The sequence below is a fragment of the Choloepus didactylus genome, chromosome 1 (assembly GCF_015220235.1).
Source record: "Choloepus didactylus isolate mChoDid1 chromosome 1, mChoDid1.pri, whole genome shotgun sequence".
Lineage (NCBI taxonomy): Eukaryota > Metazoa > Chordata > Mammalia > Pilosa > Megalonychidae > Choloepus > Choloepus didactylus.
This window is the reverse complement of record NC_051307.1, coordinates 59,268,735-59,284,170: the sequence shown is the minus strand read 5'-3', so window position 1 is coordinate 59,284,170 and position 15,436 is coordinate 59,268,735. Positions and strand designations below refer to the sequence as shown.

Sequence of the window (15,436 nt, the reverse complement as noted above, 5' to 3'; positions counted from 1 at the left end):
TCTTTGTACCAGATAAAGTATAAATAAGAAAAAAAAAAAAAAGTAAAAAAAGAACACCCAAATCATCCCCCCTCCAACTCTATTTTTCATTTAGTTTTGTTCCCATTTTTTTGCTTATCCATCCATATACTGGATAAAGGGAGTGTGAGCCACAAAGCTTTCATAGTCACACTGTCACCCCTTGTAAGCTACATTACTATACAGTCATCTTCAAGAGTCAAGGCTTCTGAGTTGCAGTTTGATAGTTTCAGGTATTTACTTCTAGCTATTCCAATGCATTAAAACCTAAAAAGGGTTGCCAGAGTGACCTCTTGACTCCATTTGGAATCTCTCAGCCACTGAAACTTGATTTTGTTTCATTTTGAATCCCGGCTTGGTCAAGAAGATATTCTCAATCCCATGATGTCAGGTCCAGATTCATTCCTGGGAGTCATATCCTATGTTGCCAGGGAGATTTATAACCCTGGGAGTCAGATCCCATGTAGGGGGGAGGTCAGTGAGTTCTGCCCAGTTGGCTTAGCTAAAGAGAGAGGGCCATATCTGAGCAACAAAGAGGTACTCAGGTGGAGACTCTTAGGCACAATTATAAGCAGGTTTAGTCTCCCCCACCAGACTTATTGTTTTGTCTCTCAGAGCTATCTTAGCTCTGCTCTTGCCTGGGCCCATAGGCCAATTGCATGTTTTTGAGGCTTTCTCTTTTGGGGTACTTAAAATAGTTATTTTTTAAACAAAGAGAAAATGATAAAAAAAAAAAAAAAAGGAAGGCTCAGTATAGACTAATTAAAGAAAGTGCTTCAGTGTTATTATCTCTTCCTACTGGATAGTTACTCTGAGACACCTTTAATTCATCCCTTGCAATTCTGATGGGCTATTGAAATGTAAAAAGGTAAGGAGTTGGAGAGCAATTGAGGAGTAATCAAGAAACCAGAAAAACTGGCTTTTCAGAGATGGGCCCTGGACCCCTGGGTTTGCATATGTGCCTGATTCTGTTTGAGCCCAATCCCCCTGCTCCATATTATCTTTGCCCCCAACTCCAAAAATCTGGTTTTTTTTGTTTTTGTTTTTGCTGCCTTTGCTATGTCTATCTCCTCTCCACCAAGCTGACTGCTCCCAGATTCTCCAGTTTCTGATCAGCAGTCTGAGTTTGTTAATGAGTTCTGCAACTGGGGCCAGGTTGAGCCTCCCTACTGTTCCCAGCTCTGACAGCCCCTCCTCCCTTGGGAATCCAGCCACAGTGAGTCCACTGTGCCTGGCAGGGAGGAGTGTGGGCTCCCTGGCTGCAAGAACTTTCAGGTTTTGCTGATCTCAGCTGCTCCATGTGTTCTAGACTGTTGGATGAAACGTGACTGAACACAGATTTCTCTGAGGTGTCTGTTTCACACAGTTCCTGGCTGTCTACCAGCTTCCCAGAGGATAATTAAAACCCAGATCTCACCACTCCACCATCTTGCCCCACCTCCAAGTGCCTAAATCTTGATGGAGCACTTGAGAAAAATAAGAGGGTGTCTTAGAAAAACTTTGGGACATTACATTCCAGGTATATTGCTGATTATTTAAAGTGAGGCAAATACATACTGGCTATCTGGGATGCTAAAAATAATGCCAAACATAAATTTACAATTATAAACCATTGTAAATTTGGAGGTACACAAGGTAGAAGAGTATTTGTATTTGGAACAACTGGAAAGCAGGAATCGCTATTTTATTGAAAGGTTTTAGTTCTTGGATCAACCTTAACCACTGTTTTTTAACTGGTGGGTTTGGAGTATTACATGGACTATTGCATGGTATAATTAGTTGTTGCATACCTATAGGATTGAGGCCTTCAATGGGCTTGGGTTTTAGTGGATATCCAGGACATTTGGGTAAAGGTCTAGAAGTGTCTGTTTGTATCCTTATTTGCTTAACACTTTATTTTATTGACACTGCTGTTGGAAGTGGCCCATCGGGACTCAGGTAATTCAGAAAGTTTGGGTTATCACAGGTTTTATTTCCTCCATATCTAGGGCGGTTGCAGAGAAATAAAATACCAGATTCTGTTTATTCAGGGAATTCTAAAATAAGTTCTCTGTTAGGAGCAAATCGAATTGTTCTTTTAATTTGAACAAAGGATCTCTTCCCAATAGGTTAATTGGAGCTGAATCACAGAACAAGAAGGAATGATTCTAGTGAAAGTTCTAAGAGACATTTGGATTGGTTGAGACGTAAATTTCCATTGGACTAGATTTGACTTCCCCACCAAAGATACCTGCTTTTGACTCCAAGGAACCTGTTGTTTTAGAAGAGTTAGGTTTAAAGTTGACAGAGTAGTTCTGGTGTCCACCAGAACTTTATAGGATTTCCTATTTATTTTCAATTCAATTTTTCCCACAATATTTAAAGAGACTGTGGGGAAAAAGCAAGGGTGTTCCTAAGCACCCCATCAATACTGAGAAGTTCCAGTTGTAGATTTCCCCCTAGGGATAAAATGAGGGATTTTTCAATTAATAATTGGAGACTTCCTTTGAGGACTTTTTTTTTTTTTTTTTCTAATGGCTAGGTTAAATTAGACATCTGTTTCTAGGCCATTGTTTTTTGCAGAGGTTCTGCAGCTTTGTGGAAATGATTAGGTTGAAAAGACCTATAACCAGGCATGCCCTAAAAGTTTGGCCTTATTATTGTTGCAACTGCAGGAACATAATCTTGGTAGTTTTTTGTTTATGGTCTTGGTCCATTGTTCTTTTAAATTGTTTTGCCATCATCATGAGCTCAGTTCTATCTGAGGCCTCCCATCCTATCATCTGTGCTTTGATAAATCCTCCTAATTTAGGGAACAGCCCATTTACAAATATAGCTGCTAGAGCAGGTTGAGTATCAGCAGTTATGGCATATTACCCGGCATGTCTCAGAAAGACAATTTCTAAATGAGTTTTAAAATCCAGCACAGATGCATTTTCTTTTGGTTTGCCTTTTGAATTATAATAGTCAGTACAGCCTGGGAAAACCTTGAGAATAACTTTTAAGAGGTCACTAGCAACCTTTTGGTCTTTTGCTGGCCTGTAGTTGGACCAAGTAAATGTTATGGGGCCATGATTATCATCACCAATGTTATGCCATTCTGCCTCATACATCCATTTTTGAGCCTCTCCAGGAACCAATAACATGTGAATTAGTTGATAGAAGTCTGGTAACCCAGGGTCATAGGGCCCAATGAGAATTTTAAATTCTTCATAAAATTTTGAGCTTCTTTCCTAGGTTAGGGAATTCCTTGGCTTTAGCCCATAATTTTATCTTTGTCCAAGAGTTAAAAGGTATTTATGGCAGCTTGCTGCTACTCTCAAGAGGCTGTACCTTAAAGGGCATTTGTTCAGTAATATATTCAGGATAAAATACAGTTTTGTTAGTGTGTTAGTATCATAAGTTGGGAATAATGAGGTAAGGGAGGATATAGATTTGCTGCAGAAGGGACAGAAGGAGTTGTAACTGTCAAAGATTTTTAAAAAATATCAAATTTAGATTTCTCATAATCATTCAAATTTTCATTTGTCTTTTGTAAAAAATCCTTCAATGAAGCTATTTTAGGGTATTGTAGTTTTTTAGTAGACTTTAAATACAATGAAAATAAGCATCCTATTCATCTTGCTTAATCAGAGAACCTCTCTTTTCTGTTGCACCTTTGAGATGAGCAAGTTTAACTAATCGAAATATTTCTCATAATGGCCACTGCCATTTTAAGCTATCTTTAGTAAGATTTTGCCATTTTGTAAATAGGCACAACTTCTAGCCCTACTGTTTTTAACTTAAATATGCCAAAGTGCCAGAGGGTGGAGAATCAGAATTCACCGAGTTTGAAGATCCTGTGTGTAATTATTTAAATCTTACCTGTGTGCAAGACTAAGAAATCAGCAATAGTAAAACAACAATAACAATAACGACAAAGAAACAAAGAAAAAGGAAACTAAGAACTGCACAAAAAGGTAGATACTCTGGCTTAAAATTTGAGCTTTCTCATCAGCAGAATTGATACCCTTGGTTTAGTACTAAAAGCTACTGAGGTTGGAGATCTCAAACAAAAAGAGAGTAGGGCTCAGATCCAAGAGAGATCCACCAATGACCCATGGGGACAGCAGCAGGACAGAAAACTAAAGGGGTTCCCTGGGCACATTTGCCTATCATTTGCATGGTCTCCAGAGTTCTTAACAGTCTCCTTCAGATCCTGGCAACTACACCAAACTGTTAAAAGGAAAAAAAAAATCTAAAAGAAATTAATTTCTAAGATCTCACAGCTTTATTAAGTGATTCATGAATTGGGCAGCATCTAAGCCATAAAAATGGAAGGGAGCTCCAAAGAGCAAGAGAAAGAACACAGCTTCTATAGTCAGAGAAAGGAAGTTTTAAAGAAAGTAATAATCTCACTGGCAAGTACAGAACAGTTTTTCTTATTTGATTAGCTTTGAATTAGAGGAATCAGGCTATATAAGAAAAAGGGAGGGGGCAAGTCATGATTGGTTGGTCTCATGTTTCAGCTTCTGGGAGCACCAAATATTCCAAAGAAAAGAAAATAGGAACTTAGTTTAAGTTGTGATTTGCTGATGTTGTTTAGTATGTGTGACTCCGCCTTAGGCATACTTAATATATTTAACAATATTTGTATTAACCATGAAGAACCTAGTCCTGCTTTAGAAGAACAAATTCTCTGAGGGTACTTGTAAATAAAATATTGTTTTTTCTCCACATATCAGAAAACTTCCCATTGGTAGCTTGAAGGGTCTCCTTGACGTCCTAATATATGATCTGGAGACTATACTCTCAGAATGATGACCATATAATGAGATTTGGCAAACATCCATCATGTACCTCTCCTACTTGTTCCAAAGAGATGACTCCTAACATTTTTAATTTATCATATACAAACTCACCTTTTTACAATAATTTATTTAAGGGCAATTTCTCTTCATCAATTCCATATATTTTTTTTTAATTTTCTTTGTTGAGATAAAGTGGTCATAACTTCCTCACAATGACCAAAGTAGCAGTCTTCTTCCAGGAAGATTTCAATATTTGTTACCTCAGATAAATTCAAATTCCTTTAGATGACACTTACGATTATCTGTATCTAGATTCATCTCCATCCTTACTGCAGACATTCACTAACAGCTCCTCCACTTTGTCACATTGTCCACCCATTGCTCACCTCTCTTGTCCCCACCCCAAGTTCCACTTTCATTTCCATAGACAATAACACTCCCCATGCTATTATTCCTGCTCCTCATTGCCCAATTAACTAAATCCTTTCCATCCTTTAAGGCAAAGTTTAAATATAAAGCTACATAATAAAATTTTAACTCAAAACCTTAGACCACAGTGATCTCCATTTTCTGAACCTTGTAAATTTTGTTATATAATTAACAAAATGAAGAATTGCTTGGGCATAATCTACAATACTTTTTTCCATATATGTAAGCACAATTTCTTATTGGAATTTAAACATTTGTGACTTAGAATTCTTTGAAAGGAGCAGTAAAATGCAAGGGGAAAAGGCAAAATGAAGCAAATCATAATTCTGCTCTGATCAGGTGATTTTGTTTCGGTATCCTACCAATTATACTGAGTGAACACTTGGGCATCTCCATTTAGGGACTGTAAACACTGAAAAAGAGTCCAGAAAGGATATTGTTCCAAACACATTATTTTTAAAACTATAGGTGCCTTTTTCTTCAGAATTGACTCATCTATTTTTTTTTTCAGTATATCACAATAACATAAATTGAAGTAAAAACAGGATTGGTTATCTTTATACTTCAGTTTTCAAACATGTAAAGAAATAGAAAACCCTTCAAACCTTATTAAGACTTTTGAGAATAAACATTTCACTTTAAATATCTATCTTTTCTCATTGTTAATGATGTATTAAGACATATGGAATGAAGATACCAATCACATAAATTCTGTTTTCCTAAAGGGCTTATTTTTCCATAATCAAAATAGCAAAAAGTTTATTTATTTAACTATATTTTTATAAAACATTGAGCAAGATAATTTACTTATTCAGAAACAAATAGGAATAACTTTAAAAACTAATACCTGGATTACTTAACAGAACTACTTTGTGACTTATTTGCACATTTAAATTCTATCTTATAATCAGAAAATTTCAGGATGACTTTCAATACTAAATTTCATCCTAGCTCCACACTCTTGAATTTAGAGGAAAAATTATAAAGATATGTAAGGAGTTGAAATCTAAGAACAATAAAAAATGATAAATAAATTTAAAGAATTAAATTATATGCTATAATTAAGGGCAAAAATATATATTAGAATAATCCTCTTACCTAGATTTAAGTGAGAAGAGCCTTGTTACAGTTTTTTATTTGTGTTGTGGTTTATTAGGACTTACAGATATTCAGAATATAAACCTTCATCTTTGAAATATTTTTGATTGAAAGAATAAATATGTAGGAAACTAGTAGGTCAGTGGCACTAATTATGTTCTGTACAATGCAAAGTCAGTTTTCTAAATCCTAAAGGGATTTCCTTGCATTAACATTGGTGTATTTCTGCAGGGAGATTCAGGCACTGAGTTTAAGAGAAATGTTACCTCACTAAAGTGCTTTGATGATCATCTTGCTGATCTTGTGTAAATGATTTCATTTGCATTCTTGTTCATAATTCTCTACATATCTAAAATGGGCAGAAAAATTATCAGGCTACTTTGACCACTTATTGGAGGAAAATAAACAAAAATGTTTCATGAAAGATAATTAGGATTTGGTAGAGTTGATCCTATAATGTATGAACAGTTCAGCCAGGGTCAAGGACTTGTTCATGCTGTCAGTTGAGTCTTGAATATTGTTCTATCTTTTCATCTGAGCTGCTCTTTACAAAACTCATCCTGCTTTTTTTCTTCCTACCTTTAATCACTCCTAAACATACTATGTTTTATGTACTGTACAGCTATTATCCATCAACTACCTCCTACGATCACCATTAGCATATAACTTATGAGGGAAGGGATTTTTCTTTATATTCATTCCTGTATTCTTAACACGTTGAAGAGTCTCTGACACTTTGCTTTATAAATATTTGTTAAATGAATGAAAAGTGATGCTTAGAATTATCTGCCCAAGAATTCTTAAATGGTCCCAGAGTGCATTCAAACAAAATCCATTTTTCTTATTTTGGTATTCTAAACAGTCCACAGTCTGTCAGTATCTTACCTATCACTTTGCTTTCTCCATCACATCTCAGTGTACTTGGCCATGTACTTCATTTCATCATATCTCTATGTGCTAGTTTCAGCCTTACCTCAATGAATTTTCTCATAATATTGCCCTTACCATAAACATGTCTTTTTCCTGCTCCTTCCATCCCAACCCTACTGATCCTGAGCCCAGTAACGACCTCATCCCTGAGGGCTTTCCCAATTCCTTCAGATCAAATTGATTTTCCCTCTTCATTATCTACAAAATACTTACCTGCTTTCATAACACATTAGCCACTCCATAAAGTTTGAACTGTATGTCCCTCCAACTGTATATATGTCTCGATTAAATATCTTTAAGTAGTGTTTATGTCATACATTTGGGCTCCTCATAAAAAATTGAATGGCATCCTCCATATTTATTTATTACATTGACTGCAAAAATTTCATCTCAGTTCAATCTTTATCAAATACTTCATTATACTGGGCACTGGAAAAAACACTGGATTGTGGGAGCACAGGATGTGAGCAGAGCGGGTTTGAGAAGCTCTTAGATTTAAGGAACTATGTGAGCAAAAGCCTAGAAGCCTAAAAGAGTAATGTCTGATAAGAAATTGGATGGTAAAATAAGGTGGCTGAAGCTTAGGAGTCTGTGATATAAGAGGATGTTTAAAAGAGATATAATAAGGAGTGTGGAGTTAGATTAGAAATTGTTCTAATTTGTTCCCTTCCATTTATTTTTTCTGCTCCACCCATTTCACTGAAACTGCTCCCTCACCTAGGTCACAACCATCTCAAAATGCTAGTCCCAGAGGACATCTCTTCATTCTCGAACTAACCAAGCTGGAATGTTTGCTACTATTGACATTACTGGCTTTAGTGACAACATTCATTGTTCCTATCTTCTTGACCCTCCTGTCTCAGCATTTTATGCTGCACTTGTTTCTTTTTTTGACCATATTGATTCTTCTGTTTCCTTTGCTTCTATCCTTAGTTTGCATCTTTTTTTATACCAGAGCTTTTCCTAGACTGTCTCATAGACTCCTATGTTATCAGCTGTTATTCATCTTCTAGTTTTCCTGTAGAGGAGGACTCCAAGTTTTCTGATTGTACATTCATGTCTATAATATAATTTTGTGTATATTCCAAATATATTCATTTATATCTATGAATTATAATTACATGTAACTATGCCAAAACATAATATATTATAAAATATAAAATACAAATTAAAAAGAAAAGGAGTAAATAAAAGACACATTTAAAATGTTTTATTTTATGTTAATTAAATTGATATTTTTAGCTTATCTTCCTTGCAAATTTTAGAATCTTTCACCAAATTCACAAAAGCCTCCCCTGATATTTTGACTGGAATTACATTAAACTCTCATTTATGAAAAATTAATCCAACTAGTGTTAACAACTTAACTTTAGATCATTCACCAAAACATATCTCAGAATGATTAAAGTATTATATGTAAAAATGGAAATATCTGAAAATATCAATGATTATGAGATTGCACAATAGGAAATAAGCACACAGCAAGAGAATCAAAGAAATAAAAAGGCAAGAATCAACATATATGAATACCATATAGGGAAATTTACTGTGTATCACGAAACATCATAAGCAAAATTTGAAGTCAAGCAAATCATTGAGAAAAAATGAGCCACAGCTTTGTATACAACTTCAATAGCCTTTCAATGTAAATATAAATAACATGACAATCATAAGGCTTACTAAAAAGTAGGCAAAGAACACAAGAAGTGTGATTTTCAGGAAAAATTAAAATGGCAATAAATGTATGAAAAAATGTTTAAGTTCATTAGTCACCAGAGATATAAAAATTACATTCATTTATATGTCATATGCTCAGGAAATATTTGTTGAATGTCAAATGTGTCATTCACTGTATTAAATGTTGATCATATAATATAAAATATGACATTGATATTTGAGAGAAGAAAATTGTTATAATTTACTATTCATTCTTCTTTAAAATATGCTTGTATCTGTGCACCCCTCTCCTTATGTAGAGTCTCCTCCAGTTTCTACTTTCATCACCTATTATGTGAATTATTGTGGTTAGTCTCATTGCTTCTAGTCTCTCTTTCCAATCAAATGCTGGAAGAGTTTTATGAAAATTAAATTATATTACTATGCTGCCAGGAAGACTTCAATGTTTGATGCTTCTAAGACAAATTAAGATGACAGAGTGGCAGTAAGATTCTCAATAACTTAATCCAGTTCCATTCTTATTTGCCACATTACCAACAGCTCTCACCAACAGTTCTCCCAGCGTTCTCACACTGTCCACTAATTGTTCACCTTATTACCCTACCCCCAGGGTAAAATCATGTCTATAAACATCAACAGTGTTCATGCTTTTATTCAAGTTTTCCCTCAAATATCAAAAATACTTCCATTCTTACAGCAGATTAACTTCTAATGTTACTTAATTGGTAAATAACCCAGGCTACAATTTGTCTGAACACCAAACATGTTATACACGTGCAACACAATCTAGAATTGCATGTGTATAATCTGCATTGCTTATTTTCCATATTTGTATGTTCAATACCCTTATTAGATTGTAAGCAGTTTAATATTAACTGACTTAAGCTACTGTGAATGAAGCTATAAATGCTAGGAAAAGGTAGTATTGATCTAAATCCCAGCCCTATTCATAGGTGACCTAAATGAATGTAAGCAAGCTGCTAAATATTTGAAAGAGTGAATTTTTACTGTGGAAGAGGATGCAAAATAATGTGTAGCACATAGTAGGTTCTTAAGTTATTTTTTCTTTCAGTTTGCAGTGTTAAGTGATCCATAAATATTTTTTAGATGCTTGTGTAGCATCTACTTATTTCTACAAATTATATAAATATAACATAAATCTACATTACAAACAGTTCAGGTTAGTGATATTCCTAACAACAAACAAGACATATAATGCTATAAGGGAACAAACCATTGATTTAATTGACATATTCTGGAATTGCACAGTCATGCATCAAAGACAACTAATCCAGCTAAGTGAAAACATCCAAATCAATAGGGATTTCAATATCAGTAACATCATGTTCAACTACAGAGTGACAAATCTGCATTCTAAAGACTATTTCACAGATCTTGAGAAGGTAAATAACTAGAACAAAAAGGGAACATTATCTTAATTTGAAAATACGTATTCTGCATGAATCCATATTCAAACATAATTTCTAGAACAAAAACTAAAAAAAATAAAAGCTCATTTTATATCTGACAGATTGTGTACTATAAGAAGGGATTAATATTTGAGAACTGGGAATGTGCCTGAATTTGTACAAGATTCCATATATTTGCCAACAATCTTGATTTTATATACTGTCTTAAATTCATAGTATCTGTTGAATTTGTAAAGTATTATAACTAAATACATTCTTAGACAATTTGTGGCCTCAAAAATATTCATGTACTCATACCTGTGGACTTTATTAAATTAAATTTTGAAATGCATCTCAGTAGAAACCATCTTTTCAGAACTTACATATCCATTTATACATCATTTGATTTATACATCAAAGTATATTACTGATTTAATATTTTCCATACACAATGGCTTGTTAATATTTTGTCGGTATCCCTTGACTTTTAAAAAAATTTTAGGCATATTAAAATCAGTTTGCTATAGAGCAGGATGTTTCTTTCAGAATGTTATGTGCTTTATTCTTCATAATTCTTTTCAAAACATTTATTACTTCCTTATTTCTTAGACTATAAATAAAAGGGTTTAAAAAAGGAATTACCATAGTATAAAAAATATCAATATATATGTCTTTATCTTCTTCTTGAACTGAATTTGGTAGAACATAAGCGAAAAGAACAGAACCATAGAATAATGAGACAGAGAGAAAATGGGATGCGCAAGTTGATAAGGCTTTGCCTCTTCCCCTTTTGGATTTAATTTTGAAAATAGTGTAAAGGATGCAGAGATAAGAAATTATGATTATGGTAATTGTAAAGATTTGAATTGACCCCGAAAGGATGGGCATCATCAGTTCATTGATATAGGGGTCAACACAAGAAAGTTTGCACAATGGAAAAACATCACAAAAATAGTGATTGATTTGATGAGAGCCACAAAAAGTTAACCTAAAGAGAAACCCTAAATGAACCAAGCAGTGCAAATTTCCAGCAGTGTAGGCCCCTGTGGTCATCTGAATGCAGAGTTTCTTTGACATCCTGGTGTGGTACTGCAGTGGGCTGCATATTGCCACATACCTGTCATAGGCCATTGCTGCCAGAAGAAAGCAGGCTGCGCTTCCAGCAAAACAGAGAAAATAAAATTGTGCCATGCATTCATAGAGGGAAATCAATCTTTCTTCTGAAATTAAACCCTCTAACATCTTGGGGGTAATAGTACAGGAACTGCAGGAATCCATCAAGGCCAGGTTGCCCAGAAAGATGTACATTGGTGTGTGAAGACGATGCTCCACATAGAGCAATGCCACCAAACCAAGATTCCCCACCATGGTGATCAGATAGATAATAGAGAACATCACAAACAGAAGGGGCTTCAGCTCTGGTTGATCTGTAAATCCAGTGAGGGTAAAAACATTTGTCATGGAGTGGTTATCTTTGGTCATCTCCACCTTCTCTGTTGAGATGGGATTTATGGAAAAATAAAGTTCTAATTTAGAATCTGTTTTATTTTCCCTTCAAATTTCTCAGTGTAAAAGCAGCAGAGGAGCTTCTTCATTTGTTCTCTTTCTTTCAAATACAGGCATGCAGACTTCTAGGGGAAGTTATTTCCCCTTAAGTTATCTATATGACCTTGAGCCATGAGACCAGAATACATAGGAACATTTATTTTATAATTTCAAAGGTACTGCTTACAACAATAATGGTTGGCTGTATGAATTTATGCAAGGATATTGTACAAATGCAGGATACCCATATTGTTTCGGCATTTCCAAATAAATACAGTGCTAGTTTTGCATTGAATATTCTTAAAGCCTATTTTAAAGCAATTTTCCTGTATATGTATTTTTCCCACTGAGCAACCATTTTTCCTATACTATTGGAATTATGTTAGGAAGTACATAAATATCACTGGGGATGAAAGAGGGACCATTCGTCTTTAGTGAAACTTAGCTTGAAGAGTTTGGGAAATAAATATCCATATATTTATTTCATTAGTAATTAATAACATCACCTTCATTTTTATGTCTAACCATTGTATCACCTATTCCTGCCTTGGCAGAGCAAATTCTCTGAGACTATTTGTAAATAAAATATCATTTTTTTTGTCTATGTTTCTGAATATACCCGTTTGTTACTTTCAGGGTCTCCTTGATTTTCTATTATTATTAGGTTTGTGAGCATACCATCATAATAATGAGCAAATTATGAGATTTATGAATACCCGTCATGTACCCTTTCCAACTTATTCCACAGAGATTACCTCCTAATGCTTTTAGCTTATCACATAAGAGCTTCCTTTTATCTGATTACTCATTTAAGCTCATGTTTCCTTGATCATTTTTACATCTATTTATCTTTATTGTAATTCAGTGGACATAATTTTCTAATATTGACAGAAATATGCTTCCTGGAACAGTTTACACTATGATGATTCTTCTAAGATAAATTCAATTCCCATTTCGGTGGCATTTATAGTTCCTTCTACCCTTATCCACCTCCATCCTCGTTCCCTACATTGACCAACAGCTCCTCCAAGTTTGTCACTTTGGCAACCCATTTTCATCTCCTTCCTCCCCCCACCCTGAAAACCACACTCATTTCCACCAAAACTGGCTCTGCCCATGCTCTTTTTCCATTTTTTCTTGTGTAAATATTAAAATCATTTCCATCCTTATTTGTCTTATTTTATATGTAATGCTAATTATTAATATTTAAGCTAAATACTCCAGACCACACTGATCTCCGTTTTCTGAACCATCAAGCATGTTTTTTTACCCAAAACAATCTAGAATAATCTACTTTGTGTTTTAAAAATATATTCATGCACAATTTCCTTTTTAGATTTTAAACATTTGAGATTAATTGTGACATACTTCCTTAAAAAAACCTATAAAATGCTATGAAAAATTCAGAATAATTCAGATCCTATCTCCACTGTGATTACTTGACAAGTGAACTGGTAATCAGTCCTATTGATGATACTAAGTCACCTCTTTGTCATCTGCAAATTGAGATTTTTATATGAAAATTATTCAAAATCCATCATTTTTTAAAATGTAGGTGTTTTTCTGTTATCTGAAGTGACTCATTCCTACTATTTTCTACTTCCTTGGATATTTACAAGATTTTCTAAAGTGTATCTCTATACCTAATAAATTAATATATAAATGTAACCTTGAGTTTATTCTTAGCTTTCCAATCCTTAGAATAATACTAAATCATTTATATCCTATTAGGACATTTGAGAACATTTATTTATTTGCTTCAGAAGCCCATCTTCTGTCATTGTTCAGTGAGGCATTAGGACATGCTGACAGAAGATGTTAATCATGTAAATTCTATAGTCAATACTAGTTAATTTTTCGTAATGAAACAACAATCCAAAAATCTGCCTGAATTTTTATTTATTTATTTTGATACATTAAATATAAACCATTTAATCATTAAGGTAAGTTAGAAATAACTTTCAGTACACATGCTTATGTCATTTAGTAGAATTATTTTGTGATTTTACCATTTGTTTTGAAATTCTACCTTATAATCAGAAAAAGACCTTACAATAGTGTTTCTCATCCTAGTCAACACAATATTCAATTTAAAGAAAAATTAGAAAGATAACTGAGGAGTTGAAATTTAAAAACATTTTAACAATGTAAGATTATAAAAGTAAAAAATTCATGGATTTTTTATTAAAAGTAAAAATAATTTGAATATTCCTCTTACCTAGTTTTCACAGAGATAGGCTTTGTTACACCTTATTACTTGCCTTATGGTATAAGGACTTACAGAATTTCTAAATATAAACTTTAGTCTTCAAGACAACTAGTAGGTCAGTGATCATAATTATGTTACATACAGTACAAAATATATTTTCCATCAAATCCTGAAGGAATTTACTTGCATATTCGTCATTTCATTTCTGTGGGGAGATTTAGTCCCTAAAACATATAAATCATGGGGGCATTAATTAAAGATTAATAAAGGACGTAACACTCACTAGAGTGTGTTTCATGATGATATTGCTGATCTCGATGTAACTGATTTCACTTTGACAAACCTCTTCACCATTTTGTGTATAAACCCCCAAACAGGCAGAAAACAGTCACAGTTTGCCTAACCACCTGCTGGAGGAAGTGGGATTAATATGTTTTGTGAAAGATAATTAGGATAGTGTGTGAGGAAACTAACAGGTGTGGTGGGTTCAGCCAGGACCACCAACTTCTCATCCTGTGAGTGAATCTGTCCCTATGTCCTTTAATGCCCTTTTTAGAATAACTCGGATACTATTATTTATACCCACATATAAATTACTGACATTATCGTCCTGTCTTTTCCATTCACTCGTTATTCTTTTACATTCTTACCATGTTTTTTCTTCATATCACTAATCACTTCTCAGCATACTCTATAGTTATTTTTGGTACATCAATAATCAATCAAAACTTCCACCAGCAACCTTAGCATAATACAGGCATAAGCAGAAGGGACTGTATTTGTTTTGCTCATTCCTAGTATTATCAACAATTTGAATGTGTCTTGCACTTTGTTATGGACAATAAATATTTGTTGAATGGTTGAACAAAAATCATGATCCAGAATTCTCAAGAATCCCCTCATTACTTTCCAACCAAATCCATTCTTCTATTTGGGTATTCCAGATACGCCACAGACTGCATGTATATTACCAATCACGTTGCTTTCACCTTCTCCCCTCAGGGCACATGGTCAAGTGCTTCAGTTCACTGTTCCTTTGCACACTTGATTCAGCACTGACTCAAAGAATTGCCTCATAAAATTTCCCCCACCTAAAATGCCTCTATATTCCTCTCCTTCTATCCCAATCCTAATGATCCTGAACCCAAATCTGACCTCTTCCATGTTTACCAGTTCTTTTAGATGAAATTGATTTTCTTTCTTTATTATTTATATGGTACTTACCTGCCTTCATAACACATTAGCCACTTTACCAGGTATGTCATTTATGTCCTTCCATCTGTATACATCTTGATTAAATATTATTAAACAAGGATCATGCCATGCATCATTCGGGCACCTAATAGCAAACT

The 15,436-nt window shown here is 34.2% G+C and overlaps 1 protein-coding gene across 1 annotated transcript; it reads right to left on the bottom strand.

Annotated features, from left to right (window-relative positions):
• Nucleotides 1-10,843: 10,843 nt before the first annotated feature.
• Nucleotides 10,844-11,812, bottom strand: LOC119531722 (olfactory receptor 5K1-like). Its single transcript, XM_037833329.1, has one exon. The coding sequence runs from the start codon at nt 11,810-11,812 to the stop codon at nt 10,844-10,846; it is 969 nt and encodes a 322-aa protein (XP_037689257.1).
• Nucleotides 11,813-15,436: the final 3,624 nt, after the last annotated feature.

Coding starts and splice junctions, on each gene's coding strand:
- LOC119531722 (XM_037833329.1), bottom strand. CDS start 11,812: ATGACCAAAGATAACCACTCCATGACAAATGTTTTTACCCTCACTGGA.